General features: G+C 64.0%; 2 protein-coding genes across 10 annotated transcripts in view; one reads left to right on the top strand and one right to left on the bottom strand.

Annotated features, from left to right (window-relative positions):
* RBFOX3 (RNA binding fox-1 homolog 3) overlaps window positions 1-17,530 on the top strand; it is a 133,774-nt gene extending 116,244 nt beyond the window's left edge. For 7 of the 9 annotated variants that reach the window (XM_053960202.1, XM_053960204.1, XM_053960208.1 and 4 more), the window contains 11 exons: window positions 9,308-9,559; window positions 10,110-10,247; window positions 10,630-10,683; window positions 11,188-11,280; window positions 12,232-12,292; window positions 12,539-12,592; window positions 12,940-13,072; window positions 13,607-13,646; window positions 14,211-14,272; window positions 14,565-14,643; window positions 15,475-16,291. In XM_053960202.1, the coding sequence (XP_053816177.1) occupies window positions 9,308-9,559; window positions 10,110-10,247; window positions 10,630-10,683; window positions 11,188-11,280; window positions 12,232-12,292; window positions 12,539-12,592; window positions 12,940-13,072; window positions 13,607-13,646; window positions 14,211-14,272; window positions 14,565-14,643; window positions 15,475-15,519 (1,011 nt within the window). In that variant the 3' untranslated portion in view covers window positions 15,520-16,291. Of the gene's footprint in view, window positions 1-9,307; window positions 9,560-10,109; window positions 10,248-10,629; window positions 10,684-11,187; window positions 11,281-12,231; window positions 12,293-12,538; window positions 12,593-12,939; window positions 13,073-13,606; window positions 13,647-14,210; window positions 14,273-14,564; window positions 14,644-15,474 lie in introns of all 9 variants that reach the window. The other 2 variants (XM_053960206.1, XM_053960205.1) reach the window with 2 other exon arrangements.
* A 784-nt stretch (window positions 17,531-18,314) lies between these two features.
* Window positions 18,315-22,543, bottom strand: ENGASE (endo-beta-N-acetylglucosaminidase). The gene is made up of 14 exons (XM_053960313.1): window positions 22,431-22,543; window positions 22,194-22,270; window positions 21,866-22,067; window positions 21,449-21,597; window positions 21,202-21,359; window positions 20,949-21,097; window positions 20,641-20,806; window positions 20,202-20,305; window positions 19,856-19,964; window positions 19,598-19,770; window positions 19,227-19,381; window positions 19,049-19,151; window positions 18,843-18,957; window positions 18,315-18,734 (listed from the first exon to the last, which is right to left on the bottom strand). Exons 1-14 carry the CDS (start codon window positions 22,541-22,543, stop codon window positions 18,330-18,332), a joined length of 2,178 nt encoding a protein of 725 aa, XP_053816288.1. The 3' UTR covers window positions 18,315-18,329.
* Window positions 22,544-22,882: the final 339 nt, after the last annotated feature.

Here is a 22,882-nt window from a genome sequence, read left to right as displayed (position 1 = left end):
AAACCCTTTATGGGTTTGTGAGGAGGTGTACCATGATAAAGTGCCTGAGCCAGTGACCAGGACTGAGTCTGCTGGGCTGGCCAGTCGGTCAAGAGCTGGGACAGGCCAGGGTCTGCATGCAGTAACTGCCCTCATCCCCTTCAGTTCAGACAGTGCTCTCCCTGCCAGGAGCCTGTGGCTGGATTGGTCCCTGAGGATGCTGCTGCTGTTCCGTAGCTCCCAACCCCAGCGTTTTCAGCTGTGTTGGGATTTGAAGGAATGACCAAGTAATGAAACTCTCAGCAAAACTTCAGTTCTTCCAGCACCAGGGAGGGCTCAGCAGTGCCAGTGGCTCTTCCAGGTGCTGTGGGTGCCTCTCAGCTCGCTCTGCTCCGCTTCCCCCATGTGGCCACCCTGGCCCGGCCGCAGGAGCCGTGGTCTGTGGCATTCTGGGTTGTGCAGCCGCACCAGGAACTCCCCCTGGCACTGCCGTGCTCCAAGAGCAGGACTGCTGGAGGGCTGGAGGGCATGGGAAGGTGGGTGCATGTCTGCAGCAGAGCAGCCTGGGGCCAGCGGGAACACCCCCCATCCTTTGGTGGGGCTCGGCAGGGACATTTGGCCCTTGCTCAGTCTGGGTGTGGAAGGACTCTTTGGTGGCTTCGTTTTGTTAACAGAGGATTCAGTCACTGCTTGAAACACATCTCTGCCGCTGTTGTGAGTGAGCAAGTGATGGCTGCAGGACAGGGCCCGGTGCTGACCCAGAGCAGACCCTGCTGAGGCTCAGCATCAGTTCTGCACCCTGGCAGGGCCCTGGTGCAGCCCCAGGCACGAGCAGGTCTGACCCCAGCCCAGGCTGATGTGCAGGTGTGCTGAAGCCCACTGCGGTGCTGCCCCTGGGGTGCTCCTCGCCGGGAACATCCCCGCTGCTCACAGTCACACCACGGCACAGGAGACTCGGCTGAGCAGCGCCTGCCCCGCCGGGAAACAGCCTCTGCAAATCCTGCTTGGAAAATTCCTTTCCAAAAGGGCTGCTGCCAAGTTTAGCGTGTTATATTTTTAGGGAGCAGGTCTATTCCGAGCGGTGCTGCCGCGTGTTGCAGCAGCGGGTTCGTTTCAAACCGGGTTTCTCCCCCTGCCCGGGTGTCGCACGGCTGCGAGACCTGGCACGGCAGCTCCCGCCTCTGTCCATGCTCTGGCAGCTGCCCCGCTCCGTGAGGACAGGCCTTAAAGCCCCCAAAACATGTTTTCTGGTTCGGCTTCCTTTGTATTGAAAACACTGACATTAATTTTAGCTTTGCAAAGCTGCTTTTCCCACAATGGCTGTGATTTTGGCCCACACTGCCTGGCAGTGCTCTTTTTATAGGTATATTCCTATTTTTATGCTATAGTGATGGGTGAATGAGTAGATTAAATTAGATTTAGTATCTGTCATTCTTTAAACCATCACATGCAGTTGGAGTGGGGAGTGTAACAAAGAAAGGCTAATTAGAAGAGCGGGTACAGGCCACCCCCACCAGTTCCACCAGCTGCACCACCCCTGGCCCTGGGGCTGCCCCCGCTCAGGGGCCACCATCCACATAGGAAGATGCTTTTGAAACATGGTTTTCTGTGCAGCCCCCAGGCCAGGCCAGCTCCACGGTCTGCAGCCAGGGCTGGGCTGGGCAGGGTGCTGCAGCTGGGCACCCCGGGCTCCTCCAGGAGCTTCAGGGTCACTTGGCTGCCTGGCTGCTCTCCCCACGGGGATGGGGGCTCCTGTGTCTGTGGGATAGTGGGCTTCCATGGAGGGGCACCAAGGGGCACCGTAGCCCCTCCAGGAAGGGCGTTAGTCACTTCAGTGCCGCTGGTTTTTGTAGGCAGCTGTGGAGCTGGGTGCCGGGAGGGCGTGGGGAGCTGTGCCAGTGTCGGGAAGGCTGGGAGGGGTGTCTGGGCACAGGAGAACTAGATGTCCAAGGAAGGAGCTGGATCTTCCAGTGCTGGTGTGAGCCTAGCAGCGTGTGGTCAGGGGCTCTGCAGTCCTGGCCATGCCGTGGCTACTGACCCAGTGACATGGCATTGCCATTGAGCAGGCTGGCAACTGTGGGCTGCTGCAGGGTTCACCCCTCCACTGGCCATGGGCAAGCCGGGCAGGGCTTTAAGCTGCACCACCTCCCCTGGCGTTCCAGGGGCCAGGAGGGAGCAGCGTGCCCCCTCACTGCCTGGAGCATGCCAGCAGGTGAAGAGTTTGTGGTGGCCACCGCAGTGCTGGGCATTGCCTGCCAGGGGTCGGGTGCTGTTCCCAAATTCCATATAAGCCCTGCTGTGCCCAGCCAGGATCCACACCTGGGTTCTCACCACAGCCTTCAAAAACAGCTCCTGTGGAAAATCAAAACTGGGGAGAAAAGAGTGGGAGCAGGCGACAGTGGCAGCTTATTTGTGATCTGCATTGTGTGGGGAGCCCTTAATTAGAGGTAATTAGACTAATTAACTTGCAAATGAGAAAGTCATCTTTTTCTCCTTTTCTTTTACAAGAAAAAATAGAAAAGACGAACAACAAGATAAATATTGAGGCTAATTACGTTGTACCTGCCGCAGACTCCTCCAGCCCACGGGATGCCTCTCTCCCTGCCAGCCTGGCGCTGTGTGCCATCCCTGTCCTGGTGTCCTGTGGTGTCTGTCCCCCCTCAGGGCTGGTCACACCCCCAGGCATGTCCCTGCAGTCCCCGCTGGCAGAAGGGGACCCCTGGGCACCCCCTGCACACCCAGCAGGGACAGGGCGTGTGTCCAGGAGCCGCTGGGGACAGTGGCCTCCATGGTACCAGCCATTGCCAGGACCCAGTGGCCAGGCCCTGGCAGTGCCAGTGCCACAGAGGGTGTGGCTCCGGCATCATACCTGGCACGCTCCCTGCCAAAGCCATGCCATGCCACCCCAGAGCGGAGCAGGGACGTCCCCTCTGTGACACCACCAGGTGCCCGGCTGTTTTCCAGCCCTTCCCTCGTGGCATCTCTGCTTTCCCCTCACTCTGTGCCACACACCCCGGGGGTTTTGTTAGCACAGCCCGGTTCAAATGTCTGATTAGTCTTTAGGAGATCGAGGGGTCAATTTTCCACAGCTCCTTCCTCTCCATTTAACTAATTTAACTGCACGATTGTTACAAATTTCATTTTATTATAGCGCTGCTTCTCAGTCCAATTGAATTACCAAAATCTCATTTTCTCAGAAGTGCTGAATATGTAATTAGAGGAAAAATTATGCTCCTGGCTGCCTATTAGAGAGGGCTGCGTGCAAGCACTGTCCAGGCACACACATGGGTCCGTGGTGCCACGAGTGCCCACACCGTCTGGGCGAGCAAGTGCCACATGCAGCTGTGCCAGAGCCCCAGCCCGGGGACAGTGGTGTGACAGTGACAGGGTCTGTGGGTGGGTGAGGGGCTCTGCAGGTGCAGGACCCAGGGTTCAGCTGGGTTCCTGGAGCCCTGTGAGCTGTGGGGCTGGCAGTGGAGCTGGTGTGGGGTGTGTGGGAGGTACGAGGCCAGTGGACGTGGCCACTGATCCCACTGCTCGCAGGTCTGGAGGTGTTTGCGTGCAGCCGGGCTCTGGCAGCTCCACGTGAGGATTCCAGAGCCCCGGCCCTTTCCAGCAGGGGGAACACAGCAGCTGCCCCTAGGCCCGCTGGAGCAGCAGACTGGTCACCACTGAGCCATGCCATGGGTGGGTGTCTGCATCTGGCACTGCTGCCTGCAGAGCTCAGGAGGATGTGGTGAGGACTCCAGCCCACCCCTGGGCTCTGCAGCCTGGCTTGTACCTCGTGTGCCACCTGTCATAACCTTTTGGTGGCTACTGGGGACCAAACGCTGCTGGGAATCCCAGCCAGCACTGCATACGCCAGGTCTGACTCTCCCTGGTGTGCCTGGAGGCAGAGCTGTGCCAGGGATGCCACCAAGGACTCCTACAGGTGTGCCCTGGCACCGCTGGCAGTTCCGGGAGCTGCCGTGGGTGCGCCCGGGCCCCGGCGGCGATGTGGGGCTGCGTTCAGGAGGGAGCCAGAGGGCTGTGCATCCCCGAGCTCTGTTCCTCCCACCGCTGATCCCGATCCCGCCGTGTCCCCGGCGGTGACGCAGCCGTCGGTCCCTCCCGGTGCAGCGGCACCGGTACATGGCGAGCTGGGAGCTGTCGGCCGTGCAGGCGGGGGTGGCCGGGAGCCCCCCCAAGCACCCCCGTCTCGCCTTGGTTACACAACATTATCATTTCATAATACTCTGAAATATACATGAAGTTGGCTGAATGCAGATGAAATTGCACCATTTACTTCATGAATATTTCATGAAGCCTCAGCTCCCAAGTTTCCAGCTGGCAGAGCCCGGAGCCGGGCCGGACCGTGGCCCCTTCTGCCCGTGGTGACAGGGACACACGTGCTGGTGTGTGCCCGGGCCAGTCCCGACTCATCCCCACTCCTGGATGTCACATCCTCCACCAGGCTACCATGGGCAGAGGGGCAGCAGCGGCCCTGGCTCTGTGAGCTGGAGCCCAGGGGGGCCAAGGGCAGGAGCAGGGCAGGGGGATGCAGAGTGTCGGGACAGTGTGTGGCAGCCCAGAAAAACGGTGTTTCCCAGCCCAACAGGCTGCTCTGCTTCCCCCCGCTGCTCCTCCTCCTCCCCCTCGGGTCCTGCCTGCTCGCTGGAGCACTCCTTTCCCAGCGCTGCATCCCTGGCAGATGCCATTACCAACCTCTCACCCCTCCCTGCGCTCCGCTGATGAAGACATTCAGTGCAGCAGCTGCTGCCTCTGGGCCCCGCAGCTCCTCACTCCTTCCCCCGCAGGGTCCATCCCCATCATGCCCCCAGCTCTCTGTGGGATCACTGTGGCCCCTCTTTGGGGGTAAGCGACCCACCACCACCTCCTGATGTCCCCAGGAGCTCTGCGGCCGGTGCCTGCGCAGCGCTGGGCACTGCTTGGTATGGATGGCACAAGCCTTTGGGGTAATGGAATATTTACAGGTCAGTGGTTTTGTGAGAAATGACAGGGATCAGTCAATTCCTTTTCAGGGAGTAATTTTCTTCCCCTTCATGGCCTCTGTTCCGTGTTGACAGTCATTAGCATGAGCGAGGGCCGGGTCCAAGGGGGAACGCTGCGTCTGTCACGCAGATGAGCCGTGCTGGGCACGGCGATGCCTGCATGGGCCCAGGGTGCCTGGGGGCTACCTTGGGCCATGCCACGACCCTTCTGCCTCCCCTGGGGCATTTCTTGAGTCTGTCTCTGCTGCTCAGCACAGTGCCACACCGCCCTGCTCCTGGGCAGTGGGCGTAAGGGCAGATGGCCCCATCAGTCTCCCTGGCTGTTGCTCGCTCCAGTTTCCTGCTGGTGGGCACAGCGGGTCCCCCACAGGAGGCGTTTGGAATTGCTGAGCACCCTTCCCTGTGCTCAGCAGTGACCTCAGGCTCCCTCATGATGTAGCAAGGGTGTGCCCTGGCATTAGCGAGCAGGTAGGAGCCATTCCAGGTCACAGCAAAGTGTCTTCTGCCTGCCCTGCCCTGCCCTGCCTGCACTCCTTGCCTGCCCTGCCTGCAGAATAAGCTTACTGAGGCTCTGCAGCTGGCAGGGGCACCTGGGGGGCTCTGTGGATGCCGTGGTGCTGTGGGCCCCTCTTTCCCCCCCACAGCAGGTGTCTGGTTCCCGGGGGAGGAGCAGGACAGCCGCAGGCAGTGGGGACTGCTGTCAGGGTGGGCAGGTGTGTAGTGACAGGGCTGTCTTCCCTCTCCAGTTGCTCTGGCACCCCACATGTGGCTTCACCCAGCTGTGCATGTGCCGTGACCTGACAGTGCTGTGACCGGTCAGCTGTGACTGGGCAGTGCCATGCCACGACCAGCAGTGCCATGCCATGGTTGGGCAGTGCCATGCTGTGACCAGCAGTGCAGTGCTGTGACCAGGCAGTGCCATGCCACGACCAGCAGTGCCATGCCATCACCAGCAGTGCCATGCCATGGTTGGGCAGTGCCATGCCATGGTTGGGCAGTGCCATGCTGTGACCAGCAGTGCAGTGCTGTGACCAGGCAGTGCCATGCCATGACCAGCAGTGCCATGCTGTGACCATCAGTGCCATGCCATGGTTGGGCAGTGCCATGCTGTGACTGGGCAGTGCCATGCCATGGTTGGGCAGTGCCATGCTGTGACCAGCAGTGCCATGCCATGACCAGCAGTGCCATGCCATCACCATCAGTGCCATGCCATCACCAGGCAGCGTTGTGCTGTGCCACCCCTGCACCATCAGCACCGCGCAGCGCAGGTGTGGCACAGCCATGGGCAGAGCTGGCTGGTGGGAGTTGCCCCGGGCTGGAGATGGGACTGGGGTCAGGCCAAGGCAGCGGGATGGCCGTGAGGCTTGGAGGAAACTGGCACGTCCGTGGCAGCTGCGGTGGCAGCAGGGGACGGGTGCTGGTGAGCAGCCCATAACCCCAGGCCCTGCTGCGTGTCACCGTCACGCCGTGCTGGCAGGACGCCTGCCACGGCCGAGGTTTGGTGGCCCTTTGCAAGTGCTCGTGGCTGGCAGCTGCCTCGTCCTGAGTGCAGGGCTCTGCCCTCGGGTGATTGCTCTGACCCGTCCTCGGCATCCGGGGGTTCCTGGCACGTTATTTTTTTTAAAAAGGAACAAATGTGGGAAACGGCGTCGTCAGCCCCGAGCTGACAGGCACAATCACCAAAATGCGGTGTCGGCAGGAACTGGCCCCACGCACTAAATGACTTGAAAGGAAATGGCCTGGATTGTGCTGAGGAGGCAGAGTGTGGGGGGAGGAAGCAAGTGGAGCAAACAAAAAAACTTCATTAATTAAAGAAACTAGTTAATGAGGGACATTTAATCAGCTAAAGATGATTCTATCCCTTGCCTGCTGCGGCAGCCACTGCACAGGGCTGGTGGTGCAAGACTGAGCCGTGGGCAGGGCAGAGGACACTGCGCAGGGGACACCTGGCAGGGGACACGGGGCAGAGGACACCACAGGGGGCACGCTGCAGAGGGGAAACCAGGCAGGGGAACTTGGGCTCCCTGTCCCAGCCTCTCCGCTGCCATCCCTGGGGCAGTGGTGTGTCAGCACAGGGTCGTGCCACAGTCCTGCTGGTACCTGCCCGAGCAGGTGGGCAGCAGAGGTGCCAGGGTACTGCTCGTGCCCCCTGTGCTGCCAGCTTTGCTCCAGGCCGAGGCACTGAACTGATCTGTCTCGTTTTGAACGAGGCCAAGGGCTGTTAAGGACCAGAATTTCTTCTACTGCAAGTGTCGAAAGCACCGTGTGGGAGCGTCCCCATGCCCCAGGAGGGCTGGGTGCTGGCAGAGCAAGGGGTGTCTACCAGAGCCCCTGTCCCTGGCACCCGCAGGCCAGCACTGTGCCCTGGGCTCCCTGCAAGGCCAGGCACCCCGAGCTGGGGTTCTCGTGGGCTGCAGAGGTGGGTCCCCAGCGACCCCCTGGGTGCTCAGTGCAGGGGCACACCCCAGAAGGGGCTCCAGCCACCTTCTGGGAGGAACAGAGGCACCCTCACTGCTTGGGGCTGCCCTGGGATGGGGCAGCATGGGGTGTGGGGCTGAGTAGGGTGATGTCCACGGGCAGCACACAGCCAAACCTGTCAGCGTTCCCTTCCCCATGGGACCCTCCCCTGCAGCAGCCCCGACTGAGCAGCTCTGTCCCCAGTGGGGTGGCCAGGCCCTGGGAGTGGACGGGAGGAGCTGGAAGCCGTGGATCTGTGGATCTGCAGCTCCAGCGCTATGAGCAGCAACCAGGGGAACCTAATGGTCCCTGAATTAAACCCTGCCCGGGCTGACAGCACTGTGACATCCCTAATTAATAACTGATACAAACGTGGCTGTTGGGGCAGGCTGGGAGGGCCCAAGACCTGGGCAGGTGGGGACAGTCCCTGCTGACATCCTGGGCCCTGCGTGTTGGTGGCTGATCCCGGCTGTCGTGACAGCAGGGGTGTATCCAGAGCAGGCAGGAGGGCTGTGGGCTGCTCCTGGTCCTGCACGAGCAGGCAGGGAGGGATGGGCACCAGGCCCTGGGCAGGCAGGCGCTGGGAGAGTGACACGGTGGCTGTCGGTGTGTGCCAGCTCCCTGGAGAAGAGCTGGGTGCCGAGACCCAGGCGAGCGCGGGATGGAGCCCTCCGGCCTGCCGGGTGGAATTAGCACCTGGGCTGCGGGCAGGAGTGGCGTGGGCGGTTCCCGGCTGTCCCGGGGCAGGGCCGTCCATGGGCTGGGCTCCTGCAGCTCCCGGCCCACGCGGGCAGGTGCATCAGGCTGGCGCGTCCCGAGCAGCTGAGTCAGCGCGGGCAGGCGCTGCCGATGACTTGCAGATCTGCAGCGGGGCTATTCCCGCTGGGTTTCCGTGTGTGTGTCCCCGGTGCGGCTCTGCTGCCACCCTCACAGGCGCGACAGCCCTGCGGGCTGGGGATGGCAGCTGCCAGCGCATCCCTCTGCCACCCCCACCCTCCCTCCCCAACACAAACCGGCGACACACGCAATTAAGGATTTGTCTCTGCGGGCTGAGCCACAGATGGGTTTCACGGGCCAGAGGCTGCAGCAGCACGTTGTAAAGCATCCAAGGGGCTGCGGGCGCTGCCCCCGCGGCCCTGGCTCTGCCTCTGGGGGCTGCAGCTGTGCTGGCCGCAGGTGCAGCACACACCTGCGCGAGGGGGACGGGCCATGGGTGTGTGTGCAGATAGACAGCAGGTGGATGGGTGGGTGTGCAGACCAGGCACTACCTGGGAGCCCTACACTGCACTCCCAAACCCCAGCAGCCCTCGGCCCTTGGTGTGGGTGCAGCTCACCCCATTTGACCAAAGCGGCCAAGCCAACTGCGTTAGAGCAAAGGGCCTAATTAAATATTTAGCAGTTAATTGATCCCTCTCTGGTGTTTGCCAAGGGGCCATCAGCCTCCCTCCCTGACACCCCTCCCAGCCTGCCCAGCCGGTGCTGGTGCTGTGCAGCTCTCAGCATGATGCTGCTGGCCGGGCTCTGCTTTGCCCTGTGCTGGGCTCCAAAATGGGGCCTGCCCAGGTCTCCCTTCCCAAGGAAAGGGGTACGCCAGCTTCAGGAGTTAAACTCTACATGGAGACCTCCATCCTCCTACCCAAGCCCAGCACAATGGGCAGGCAGGGCAAGGGGGTGGGAGAGGATGGGGCTCAGCCGCTGGCAACGTGACCCCAAAGCCACCACAGCACAGAGACAGCCCAGGTTTGGGGGAGACACCAAAGCTGGGGTGTAGTGGGCTGGGTGGGGCTGGGTCTGGCTGTGGAGGTCAGAACCCCATCCCGGGGCGAGTGGCAGCCCACGTATGGCAGCAGCTGAGGGGGACGGTGCCGCTCTCTTGGCAGGGTAACCAGGACGCCACGGCCCCGCCGGACGCGATGGCTCAGCCCTACCCCCCAGCCCAGTACCCCCCGCCCCCCCAGAATGGGATCCCCGCAGAGTACGCGCCGCCGCACCCCCACCCCACGCAGGACTACTCGGGGCAGAGCACGGTACCGGAGCACGCCATGACCCTCTACACACCAGCACAGAGCCACCCCGAGCAGCCAGGCACCGACGCCAGCACACAGTCCATAGCAGGGACGCAGACGGTACCGGTAAGGCAGCGCCTCGGGGCTGAGCGTGGGCTCGGGGCTGAGCGTGGGCTCGGGGCAGTGCCCCGGGCACGGGGGGTGCTGGGGCAGTCCTGCTGCGGGGGTCCAGGGCAGCGCCAGAGCTGCCAGGAGGGTCCTGGGGCAGTGGTGCTGCCTGGCCAAAGTCCCGCAGGGTACCAGGCTGGGTGTTCCTGCTGTCACTCCCCCTCACAGCCCCCCATCACTTCTCATCACTCGTCATCCACTTGCTTGGCTCTGCTCTACAAGATCGTGGCAATTACAGCGCTGGAATGCAGCACCAGGAAGGTGCTGAGCTCTGCACTTTCCAGTCCTTCCACATGGTCCCGAGTGCAGCGTCTGCACCCCCACCCCGAGCATCCTCATAGCCCCACCAGCATCCCCCTGGCTCACCAGGAGGGAGGGCCACCCGTGGGGCCCAGAACCTGGGGACCACAGGGTCCAGGGTGTCCCTTGGGGGCGGGCAGGGGGACATTCCCACTGGGGACAGGGGGCTGGCATGGCCAGGGGCTGATGGCAGCGGCGCCTCCCCCAGCAGACAGACGAGGCGGCACAGACAGACAGCCAGCAGCTACACTCCTCAGACAACACAGACAAGCAGCAGCCCAAGAGGTTACACGTCTCCAACATTCCCTTTCGATTCCGGGACCCCGACCTGCGGCAAATGTTTGGGGTGAGTGCAGCTCCATCCACCCATCACATCCCTGCTCCCTGCTCAGTGCTGCCCTGCGGCACCATCGGGACCTTGGCACTGTCACCTCCCAAGGGACATCCTGCCCAGCCCGTGTGTGGAGCAGGGGGTGACACAGAGCCCTTGTCCCCCTCCACTGTCCCCTTCCCAGCCCTCATTAGGGCTCAGAGCAGTGTTAATGAAATTTTGGATGAGACTCCCAAGTCCTGTCAGAGTAGGAGCCATAGGAAGGACATTGCATGACCCTGGGGGTCCCCCAAGGCAGCCCTCTGCCTATCCCTGGCACAGAGCCCCATGCCAGCAGCTCTGGGTGCAGGGCCAGGGGCTTTGCAGGCACTCACCCCTCTGTTCTCTCCACTTGCAGCAATTCGGGAAAATTCTGGACGTGGAGATCATTTTCAATGAGCGGGGCTCCAAGGTGGGTGATGCCCATGGCCTGCACCATACAGCGAGTCCTGGGGAGGGTGTCAGTGGAGCCAGGTTGCCCAGCAGTGCTGTAACCTGCTCTCCCCTCCTCTCCTGTCCCATGGGACCCTGGCATGCAGTGCCCCGTCGGGGCAGCCCTGGGGCCAACCCGGGAGGTCGTGCGGGTCCCTGCACCCGGCACTGGAGGGAGGAGAGGGCTTGCTGTGTCCCACCACGGGCAGCTCGTGTCCCTCTGTGTCTGGATGTCTCTGTTGTATCTTCCCCGCTTTCTGTGCCCCTCTCCCAGACTCTTCTCCCAGCTCGTGGGCGATTCTGGGCCCTCAGCCGGGACCCCCGGCCCCTGCGGGGACCCCAGTCTGGGCTCTTCATCTCTGCACTGTGGCAGCCTCACCTCCTGCGCCAGCTCTCCTGATTCACCCCCTCTCTCTCTCTGTCCCCACACCCTCTCTCTGTCTCTCTCTGTCTCTTTCTTTCTCCTTTTCTCCTCTGCTCACAGGGTTTTGGGTTTGTAACTTTTGAAACTAGCACAGATGCCGACCGGGCACGGGAGAAGCTGAATGGCACCATCGTAGAGGGCCGGAAGATTGAGGTGCTCAGATAAGTGTGCTAGTGCCGTGCCATGCCTGCGTGTGCGTGTCCCCCGCCCGGGCTACGGGACGCTTGGGGGCAGCTCCGGGTCCCGGGTGCCCCAGGGAGCCGTGCCCGGCGCGTGCATGCGTCCCTGAATGTGGCACGGGAGCATGTGTGTCGGCTGCGGGAAGGTCGTCGCTTGGCACAAGGAGTGTCTGGCCCAGAGGAACCTCCCGGGTGCACGGAGAGCCGGGGTGCCAGCTGGGGCTGCGTTCTGCCCGGTACAGACGAGTCTGGCAGGGCCCCGTGCCCACAGCAGCCGCCCCAAGGTCTGCAGGGAGCTCTGGGGCTCTGCCCCGCATGCCACCCCCCCTGCTCTGTGCTGGGAGGGAGGATCCACGTGCAGCTCCACACCTGCAGTGCCAGCAGCTGCCCAGCCCCAGAGGCTTTGATTTCTCCAAGCTTAGCACGGGGATCAGGCTCTGCCCGTTTGCCAGCAGCTCCCCGCTGGTGGCTGGCGAGTGGTGGGAAGCAGGGTGGCACATGGCAGAGGGAGTGGGACAAAATGTCCCCGGCAGTGCTGACGGCAGAGAGGGAGCCTGGCAAGGCACAGCAATGCCCCATGGACAAGGAAAACATCATCCAACAAAATCGGGCAGGAGCTCACGGGCAGCATGTGGGGGCTCAGCCTGAGCATGGCACCACAGCTCTCGGGGCACCAGCCAGCAGCCTGAGCCACGCTCACAGCTGGAGCAGGGAGGCCTGGGCTGGCTGGAGGCACGGGCAGGTCTGTGTACAGCGGGGTGCTGCAGGCACAGCCTTGTCTCGTGTCTCTGGTGCAGCCGGCATCCTTTGCTCCGGCATCCGAAGCAGCAGCAGCGGGCGCTGGGCGCAGCCGAGCGGGCCCTGGACCACAGCCTCGCCAGCTCCACGTCCCTCAGGCACTGAGCCCCCGTCCCTCTCTCTCCAGGTGAACAACGCCACGGCCCGTGTCATGACCAACAAGAAGGTGGCCAACCCCTACACCAACGGTAAGGGCCAGCATCCAGAGAGCAGGGGCTGCAGCAGGCGGGGGCACCTCCGGGCACCGGCACTGTCTGGCTGCCGTGGAGCTCTGGCAGTGAATGCCCTCCACACCTGCAGGCAAATGGGAGAGCAACTGCTCCTGCCCAGTGCAGAGTGCAGCCCCCATGCCCTCCTCCTGCCTGGGATGGGGCTGTTGCCCCTCACAGCACCATGGAAAGTGCCCTGTCCTCACCGGCTCTCCCTGCCCACAGGCTGGAAGCTGAACCCCGTGGTGGGAGCAGTCTACGGCCCCGAATTCTACGCAGGTAACGTCGGGCTGCAGCAGTACCTGCTGTGGGTTTCCCCCAAACGTCAGCTCTGCCCTGTGTCTGCTGCTGCTCTGTGCAGTGAGCAGCCCCAGGCTCTTCTCCCTGTCCTTCACACCTGCCTGGACAGTTCCTCCTATTCTCTCCTCTCTCCTATCCTATATCCTATATCCTATATCCTCTATCCTCTATCCTGTCCTGTCCTATCCTATCCCCTTGCCCAGCATCCCCACGGGGCCACGTCCCTGCCAGGCCGAGGGTACAGGGGTGGGCTGTGCCACAGATGCCCCGTGGGGGCTGCGTGGACCTGCTGTGGAAAGCCCACAGGTGTCCCCTGCCTCCTGCAGTAACGGGGTTCCCGTACCCCGCCACGGGAACGGCCGTGGCCTACCGAGGGGCACACCTACGGGGCCGAGGACGCGCCGTGTACAACACCTTCCGGGCCGCGCCGCCGCCGCCGCCCATCCCCACCTACGGCGCGTGAGTACCCCCGGGGGGCTGCCGGGGCGGGGGGCGCGTGCTGCCACCCCACTCCGGCTCTGCGCTGGCATCGCCGGGCTCCTGCCCGTCAGGAACGGGCTACAGCTCCTGCCTGCCCACAGGCTCTGTCCCGGCCCCACTCCGGTGAGCCACACACTCACCAGCCTCCTGGCCACCAAGGCACGGGACGTTATTCCAGCCAGGATGGTTGGTTTAATGGAAACTCTCTCCCAGCACATGCGGCTGTGGTGGCGTTGGTCACAGACGCAGCCGTGGCCATCTGTGGCTGCTTGGCTGCTGCCAGCAGAAATCCTGCCCTGGGATCCTCCTCTAGCCTGCCCTGCCCTTGGCTGTGCCCTCTGCGTGTGCCCGAGTCCCTGCCAGAATCCCAGCCCAGCTGTGCCTCTGGGGCCTGGACAGCCACTCCTTGCATGAGCCGTGGGGCTGCGGCGGCGTCCCCCGTGCGCTGCCCTCACCCCGCTCCCCTCGTCCAGGGGCGCTTGCCGGGCTCTGATGCCTCCGCCTCATTTCCAGGGTCGTCTACCAGGATGGGTTCTACGGAGCTGAGATCTACGTAAGTGGCACCGTGCCCAGGGCTGGGCTGTGACGGGGACCCCATGCCAGCACAGGGGGCAAGCGGCGTCACACGGGTCCCTGGTGGGCTCTGCCTCCCCCCAGCCCCTTCCCCTGGGCGGCAGCAAGAGCATGAACACAGCACGGCTTCTCCAGAGCAGTCTGGGTGGCACCCACCACACTGTGGCCAGTCCCGTGCCCCTGCCAGCCCCCTGGCAGGGCTGGTGCCACACAGGATTTACAGCCTCAGTTCCTTACACCCGCGTTTAACCTCCATGTCTGAGGAGCCAGCGGCGATATTTCAGGCGGGCACTGAAGGATTTATCTAACGTGACACCTCATTAAAGCGAGCGGGGAGGTGACAGTCTCTTCTCTGGAAATTTAATTTTTTAAGGTTAATGTTTGTGAAAGCCCCTGGGGAATGGTAATGAGGCTGATGCGTGCCCGGTGGCAGCGGCACCAGTGGGCCCCACACTTCTCCGTGCAGTGCCATGGGGCACCCAGCTGCCCCCAGCCCCACGCCCCCGGTGGGTGCAGCCCCTTGACCAGTCTCTCCTCCCTGCAGGGGGGCTACGCTGCCTACAGGTACGCCCAGCCCGCAGCAGCAGCGGCCGCATACAGCGACAGGTAAGCACGGGGCACGGCGCTGGGGGAGCCCCGTGTCACCCCTGCACGGCCCCCTCTGACACCCCCAGCCCTGCAGTGCTGCGGGACAGGACAGAGTCAGGCATGGGGAGGGTGTCCTGCAAACAGGGACCCCTTGCTCCCCTCAGGGCTAGGCTGGAAAGGGTTGGCACCGCTGCAGGGGGAGCAGGGAGATCCCGGGGGGCTCCCAGGTGCAGCCGGGAGGGAGGGAGGGCTCTGAGGGGACACAGGACCCCCGCTGCTGGCACTAACACCCGCCGCTGTTTGCTCCTAGCTATGGCAGAGTGTACGCAGCGGCAGACCCCTACCACCACACCATCGGCCCCGCCGCCACGTACAGCATTGGCACCATGGTAAGAGCAGCCCCTCGGCCTTCCTCTGCTTCCCGGGGGGCTGCGGACAGCCCGGGGAGGGGTCTGGCGCAGCGGCCGTGGGGCCAGCGGGGCGCAGGGCAGGTGTTGGGGGCCGTGGGAGGGGAGTGGGAATGGCGCAGCCCCTGCCTGGCTCTGTCTGCAGGAGAGGAGACCCCCACCCCGCACCCTGCCCCACCTTCCCCTCACACCCCGCACAGTCCTGCCCACGCACGCCACTTCCCAGGGGCCTGGCTGTCCCCCACCGGCTGCCTGGTCAGGCTGCAGGACCCCTCTCTCATCCCAGTGCAGGGCAGTGTCCCCAGGGCCCCGCGTGCAGCCGCACTCGGGGGGCACTGCAGCCCCTCCCTCACGTGCCACAGCTCTTGGCCAGCTCTGACAGCATCAAAGATGAAAAATTGCACTCACGGCCGGGATCGCAAAGCCAACCTGCCTTTTTCTGCCTTTTTTGACTCCCTGGGCAGCTGCTAGTGAGGGGCCACGGGCACTACATCCTAGGGGTTTTCAGCTCAGTGCCACAGCAGGGATGGGGGCAGCTCCTTGGCAGGCACGGCACGGCAGTGCCGCACTGGAGGCATATGGCAGCCCCTGCCCCCAGGGCAGTGCCCGTGGCCACCACAGAGCCTGGACAGCACTGGGCACCCTGGCCCTGCCTGCCCCTCACATCCCAAGGACAGCAGCGATTTGGTGTCATTTGAAAGAGGAGGAAAAAAAATTAAAAAAAAAAAAAAAAAAGACGAGAAAAAAGAGAAGATCTAGGCTTTGGCTATCTCTGAATACTGATTGGCTTTTTTTTCATCTTTGATGTTGCAGGCTAGTCTATACCGAGGAGGGTACAGCCGCTTCACTCCCTACTAGCAAGACAGACCCAGCCCCCCCACCACTGCCCCCGATGCTCACTAGCACCAAACCAAACCAGGCAGACAGAGCCGAGGCCGAGCCTGCGGAGGAGCCGCGGGTGCTGCCCGGGTGGCCGGGCTCTGAGGGGCCACAGCACCCCACACCCGTAGGGTTACCTCAGCCGCTCCGTCCTGCCGCCCGCCCGCCTCTCCGGCACCATCCGCCCGCCCCGGGGACCGCGGGCAGCGGGGCCAGCCCCGAGCCCCAGCAGCGCCCCGTTCCCACAGCCGGGCTGCGGGGTCCCCCCGCTGCCCTGGCCGGGGTGCAGAGGGCTCATCCCCCCGCCAGGCAGGCGGGGGTGCTCAGCCTGCAGGGACGCTCGCTCCACAGGGGCTCGGGGTGACAGCAGCCCCCCGAGCAGCCCCTCTGCCCCCATAGGAGAGAGAGGAGCCAGCTGGGGTTGCTGCCAGCTGTGGGGCCTGACGAGGCTGGGGTGGGTTCGGGATCCCGGGGCAGCCCACCGGGCAGGAGCGCTGCTCAGCGGAGCCGAGTGTGATGGGTTGGGCTGGGCTGGGCAGGAGCGCTGCTCTGCAGAGCTGGGTGTGATGGGCCGGGCTGGGACGGTGCCTGCGTGCCCCCGGCCAGCAGCTTGGCCTGAGCGCTCCAGCGAAAGACCTGCCTCTCTTGTTTCTGTTGTAGTGAACCCGTGGCTGTTTCCTTCTGGGACCAGGAAGGGCAAAAATATCCACACACACACACACAAAAAAGAAAAAAAAAAAAAAAAAAAGAACCCCAAAATATAAAAATTAAAAGCGAAGCAACAAAAAAAAAAAAAAAAAAAAAAAAAAAAGAAAAACCGAACAAAAAAAAGAGAAACCAAGCCAAGCGGCAGCAGCCAAGTGAGTCCCAAGTGTCCACACACACACTGAGTGAGCGAGTCCCAGAGGAGCCGCGGCAAGCACCGGCGGTCGGATGCGCCGGAGGGACCCCCAGCGCCCCGGCCCCACAGCCCAGCAGGGAGGGAGCCGGTGCAGGCAGGCGTGAGGGTCCGCGGGGGTCCGTGGGGTCCTCCCCCGCCCGGGCGCAGGGCCTGGGCGCCACGTCTTCCTTTCCCTGGTGCAGCAGCGCTGGGGGTGCCGGCAGAGCGCTGCGCCCTGCCCGGCTCGTGGGGCCGGGTGACGGGGTGGGGACCTGGCTTGGTGCCACCCGAGCCCCGGCGCTGGCGGCCATCGGCGTGTCAAGTGTGCGAGGCCTCAGCTCCCGCGCGGAACTGGGGCGGCGGCGCGGATGCGGTGCTGAGGTATTGCAGGGGACGACCCTCTGCCTTTTAAAGGGAATTTTTGTTAAGAGGAGCTTGCAACTCGCTTGTGACCCCTTCCCCTTCTTCCTCCCTCCTTCCCTGACACCTGCGCTCCCTCCCTGCCTGGACCAGCCCTGACTGAAGCTGGGCCAGGCGCTGCCCCAGTCCCACTCCCGCTCGCTCTGCGGCACGGGACGCGCTCATGGCCACCCGTCCCTGCCTGAGGCAGCGGGATGCCCCCAGCCCTGGGTGCGGGCTCTCGGCCACTGCATCACCCACGAGGGACCCAGCCGAGCCACGAGGCTGGGCTGCAGCCGCAGGCACACTGGGTGCGGTGCCCAGTGGCACGGGGCACCGCGGAGCCCATCCCGGGGTGCAGCGCCGTCCCGCGCCCTTCTGGCTCTGCCACCCCTCAAACCTCACTTTATAGTCTGCAGACGCCCCCGACGCCCCAGCGATGAGCTCCCCCTTTTCTATTCCCAGTGTACATAGCCCCGGCCCCGCTCCCCTGTACAAAGCTCCGTCCATCGCTGTACTGGCTTCTCCCTTACAGCACCCCTGCGCCGCCCCGGCGTGCGGGCTGGCGCCGGCCCATCCTGTATGCTTAAAAGTGTGACCATTCTAATAAACAGTATTATTATTATTATTATTATTATTACAAGGATTATTATTATTATTATTATTATTATTATTATTATTGAAATTATTAATAAAGATTTCTTTCTTCAACCAGGGCGACTCAGGTTTTGACTGGTTGCGCAGGGCCGTGGCTGCTACAGTGGATCTGGCTGGGCAGGGGTCCACAGCCTGTGGGCAAGTGGGGAGCCCTTGGGGCCCCCAGCCTCGCCATGGTGAGGGAGCAGGGTGCTGCATGAAGAGCCCTCTCCTGGCTGGGCCTAGCCCTTCATTCTTCAAGCCATCAGGTAATACATTCCTGAGTGCGTTCCCCGCCTCAGGAGCAGCAGCTCCACTGCTGGCATTGGTGTCCCTGGCAGAGCCTGCATTGTCTGGGGACAGGGCTTGGGACCCCACTGCAGGAGCGCTCGACTGCTCCTGCCTGCTAATTGCTTGCTCACCAGACTGTGAGAAAATAATTGCTGCTATAAATTTTCTCTCCTCCTCGCAAGATGCTCAGGGGAGGCAGCGTAGGCTGGTGGCACTGGGCTGGGTCCACGTTAATGAGCACAGCGGTCACCCAGGCTGGGCTGCTCCTTGGGGCTGCTGCAGAGCCCGTGCTGGCAGCTGCCCACCAGGCTGAGCCCTGAGGGGGCTGTGCACCTTGGGGTCTTAGGGCCAGTATCCCCAGCCTGTGGGCAGACAGCTTGAGGCAGTGAGTGCTGCAGGAGCTGGTGGGGTTCTCAGGGCCCGTGCCAGTGGCCCCCACAGTGAGGGCTGAGCACAACCACAGGGGAGGGAGCAAAGGGACTCACCAGCCCAGGGTGATGAAATGCAGCCTCCCTCTGCGTCCCCTGCCCACAGCCCACCCGCCACATGGAGGAGACACGGCACGGGCTGCACCACAGTTCCTTTAATGCCCATCCGAGCTGGTGCCACTGCCTGGTGCGGAATAGACCAGCACGAGGCGGCCCCAGCGCTCGGGGTCCACAGGCAGCTCGTCCCGCAGAACCGGCTCCACCAGCAGCTCCAGCCGGCAGGACTGTCCGGGCGCCGGCCGCGGCACCGCCAGCCCCACGGCACGGAACAGGCAGCCCTGCGCCAGCCCCAGCACCTGCGGCGCCGTCTGGCCCAGGCGGCACCGGGCGCCCTGGCTCAGGACACGGAACCATCTGGCACGGCCAGGCGGGAAGGACCAGCGCAGGGTGAGGCTGAGCGAGAGCTGCTCGGGCTCGGGGCCCTCCTGCCACCAGAGCTGCGAGGCCATCACGCTGTGCACCTGCGGTGGGGAGGCCGCCACGCTGGCCGTGTCCAGCACCTGCGAGGGAACCACAGCACTGTCAGGGCCAGGCCAGGCACCCCTCACCTTCCCGGAACAAGGGGGGCACGGGGCAGGTGTCTCCACCAAGCAGCAGCAGGCACTGACCCGGACCTCCCCGAGGAGGCAGGTGAAGGATGTCTCCTGCAGGCTGGGCTGCTGGCGGGACACAATCAGGGAGAGGTCTCGCAGGCTGCAGTCCTGCAGCTCCAGCTCATAGCACCTGAGAGGGAAGAGGCAGAGCAGCAGTGGACCCAGGGAGCCCTGGCGTCCCATGCCTGCCTGTGGATGCAGGATGCAGGCAGGGCACTCACCGGCTGGTCCAGCCATAGGAGCCACGGTGGCAGGCGGCGAGCAGCTTGGCGAGGCCGGGCGGCGGTGCCGGGAGGAACCGGGGGTGGTACCGGCCGTTGGGCTCTGCCGGAGGGGCCAGGGGGTGAGGGAGTGCAGCAGGTGCTCACTGCAGAGAGCACAGGGGGACAGGGTCCTCACCAGGCAGGGAGGTGGGGTTGCCCTCGAAGCACATCCCTGAGTCCCAGGTGGTGACCTCCAGCGCCACTGTGAAGTCATCGGGCTGTGGCCCCTCCAGCTTGTAGAGCAGGGTCAGGAAGAGCTTGGGGGGGGCCGGCATCTGCAAAGAGAAGAGGCTGATGACCCCAAATCCACCCAGAGAGAGACAGAGACAGAGAGAGAGAGACAAAGAGAAGGTGCATCGTGTTAGGTGTGCTGGGCAGTGTGGGCAGAGCCTGGGCACACTCGCCACCAGGCCCGGGGCCACACAGCTCGGGCCATGCAGGCCATGTCAGGCTGACATGGTGCCAGCCCGGTGCTGAGGAGGGGTAAAGGGCTTTGCCCCAACTCACCGGACAGCCACGCGCTCCTCGCCGGGGGGAATGGTCCCCTGCAGCTGCAGGGAGCTGCCCCCACACCAGGCATCCTCCAGGCAGCAGCTGGTGCTCAGCATGCCCTGGTGCTCCGGGTACAGTGGCTGGATGTCCTGTGCACTCAGGTCGTACCAGGGCCCAGACTCTTCATCCTACAGCACAGGAAGGGCTGAGCTGGGGGAGCCAAGAGCAGCGACCTCCCTGCCCAGCCCAGCCCAGTCTGAGCAGAGCACCCACCTTCCCATCCAGAAACGTGCTGGTGCCCATGCCCAGGCTGAAGGAGGTGGTGAGGGGCAGTGTGCAAATGCTGTGCGTGGGCAGGTACTCTGCCAGCGAGCCCCAGAACCTGGAGGCAAAGGTGGGCGTCAGGGCAGAGACTCCTGTTACGGTCACTGCCCTGCACGGCCTCGGGTATCACCTCAGCTGGGGCAGAAAGGGGCCAGCTGCTCCTGGTCAGCAGCCATGGTGTTCTGACAGCCACAGTGTCCCTGTAGCTGTGTCCCACCACCCCACAGCCTTCCTGAGCCAGGGCACTCCTAGCCCCGTTCCTCCCCCAGCACCCGCCCTGCTGAGCTGCCCTCACCTGTTCTCGTTCTGCAGGAAATTTTCCTTCCCCAGGTGCTCATAGACCCACCCAGGAGCGAAGATGGCTGCAGAGAGGCCATACTGGCGGATCAGGCGCAGGGACTGCAGAAACGAGCAGTGAGCAGCGTGGGCCAGGCCAGGTAGTCACCTTGTCCCCTGTCCTGTCCCCATTCGCCCCATGTCCCACTGGCCCCATGGTGGGGCAGGACACCACAGGGATACGCTGCAGCATCTCCCTCTCCAGGGATGGCAGCACTGGGATCCTCCAACTCCCTCTTCATGCATGGCCAGCACTCTGGGATCCCTCACTCGTCACCAGTTCATCCCCAGGTTAGCAGCCCAGCACAGCACAGCCCAGCAGGGCCATCAGTGGCAGCTCAGAGCCCTGCGCCGGGGAGGTTGAGGGTCGCACTCTGGCCCAGCCCTGTCACACCCACCTTGTCAGTGTCGAAGCCGCCACCAATCACATCCCCACGGCCAAAGACATCAACGCCGACATAGACGTCGTTTAGGCGCGGACCAGCCAGCCTCTGCGTGCGCTCCAGCTGCTCCTCCTTCCAGTTGTAGTTGGTGAACAGCCCGTCACAGGCATCAAAGAACATCCTGGGGACGAGGGTCAGAGTGGCAGACGCTCTGGTTACACGCAGCCCTCACCAAGGGCCGTGCAGGTTGTGCCTGACCGCCGCCATGCTGGGTTTGGGGTGGGCTCGTGCCCCCCAGCCGGGGACAGCTTTGCCAGCCTCACCTATTCTTATCGTTCAGCTCGTTCTGCCACCTCAGCGTGCCATCCTTCAGGACACTGTCATACCAGATCACCAGCCCTCCCGGCACGGCGCTGTGCACCCGTGCCGTCAGGTCTTGCAGGAAGAGGGGCAGGTTCCCCACGGCCGCCGCCTGCCAGGAGAGAGAGAGACACAGGTGGGTGAGGGCACAGGGCAGGGGGCTCCCCCCGGGAACAGCACAAGGGCAGGGCAGCGAGCGGGGCCGGCAGGACTCACGCTCAGCGTGTTCTCTATGTTGATCAGCCAGCCGTCGAAGCGGTAGTGCCGGGCAATGCGGGCCAGCTGCTCGGCCACGGCGCCGTACGCCTCCTCCCCGCCGGCCAGGAACGCCTCGCACAGCTTCTCCCCGTCCGTCCACTCCGTGATGAACGTGCCTGTGGAGGCAGCCAGGGCAGCATCAGCCGCACATCCCGGCGAATCCAGCTCACTGCCGGGGCCGCCCCAGGCCCAGCCCTGCCCCTACCCAGCACAGGGACGCTGTTGCGGTGCGCTGCATTGGTCCAGACCACGGGCGGGATGGTGACAGTGTGGTGGCTGAAGTAGACAAAGATGTCGATGTAGCGCCAGTGGTAGAAGACATAGGGGTCGCGTGTGGCCGAGCCCTGGATGAACCTGCAGAGGGAAAAGGGTTGGGCAGTGCAGGAAGGACGCTGACAGACGCTGTGGAGCTGGGTAGAAGCCTGACTCACAGCCAGAAGCTGGGCAGAGCTGTGGCACTGAGCCACCTCTGAACATCCCAGCCTGAGCAAGGCTCCCCAAGCACTGAGCCCCATCCCTGCTCACCTGCGGCTGAGCCGGCAGGAGATGTGTCAGGCAGAAACAGAACTGCCTTGGGGTTTGAGATGTTGAAGGTCCCTTCCACCTTTCACCTAGCGCGTACCTGTCCTCCAAGTACCCGCCACGCATGTCGTGGCACACCAGTGTCCGGGGCCTGCTGCTCTGGAGCGGGGGCTGGCGCTTGGCCAGAGGCACGGCTGACACATTGAAGTCATCGTTGCTGTTGGGCTGCCAGGCCAGCAGCTCCTCCAGGCCGGTCAAGAAGAAGCTGATGGGCTCCGTGGTCTTCGTGTCAAAGTACCTTGCTGGGAACGAGGGGGAGGCGGGACACGGTCAGCAGCGAGCACTGCCTGTGCAGCTCGGTCCGGCACCGACACCGTCCCCATCCCGGCGGGGCCCGAGGGTGGCCGGCCGCTCTCCCGGTGCCTCACCTGGCAGGGGCTGCGGGCGGTCGCTGATGGTGTCGTGCAGGACAGTGGTTCCCTGCATGTCCGCCGCCGGCTGCAAGCTGCCCCGGGACGTGGGTGAGGGCCGGGCTGGGCCAGCACCGCGGCCAGCGCCGACCTCCCCATCACGGTCCCGCTCCCGGACCCCATCCCCATCACCGTCCCCGTCCCCGTCCTGGTCCCGGACACGATCGCGGCCTCGGCCCGGCCCCCGCCATCCACCTCCGCCGCCGCCGCGCGGCCCGCTCCGCCTCCGCCGGCTGCTCCGCCGCGGCCCCGGGCTCGGCTCCCGTCCTCTTCCCGCGCCGCGCGGGCCCCTCCGCCGCCTCCGCCATGGCGCTGCCGCCGCCGCCGCTGCCGCACTGACGGCGGCGCCGCCGCCACCGGGCCCGGCTCTCCCGGGGGCGCGGCCCCGGAGCTCCGCCCGCCCGGCCCCGCACCGCCCCGGGCACCGCCCGGCCCCGTGTCCCGGGGCGGGGCGTCCTGGGATGGACCGCGTGCCCTGAATGGATTGCGCGTCCTGGGGTAGAGCACTGTGCCGGGGTGGGACTCTGTGTGCTGGGATGCCGCCTGCGTCCCTAACCGCTGTGCAGTCTGGGGTGCAGATGGTACCTGGTCCCCAGGGGCCAGTGTGGCCAAGGAGCTTTGCCCATGCCATGGGACAGGGCTGGGGC

The sequence above is a fragment of the Vidua chalybeata genome, chromosome 19 (assembly GCF_026979565.1).
Source record: "Vidua chalybeata isolate OUT-0048 chromosome 19, bVidCha1 merged haplotype, whole genome shotgun sequence".
Lineage (NCBI taxonomy): Eukaryota > Metazoa > Chordata > Aves > Passeriformes > Viduidae > Vidua > Vidua chalybeata.
The sequence above is the reverse complement of the archived record's forward strand: the minus strand, read 5'-3'. Positions and strand labels throughout refer to the sequence as shown.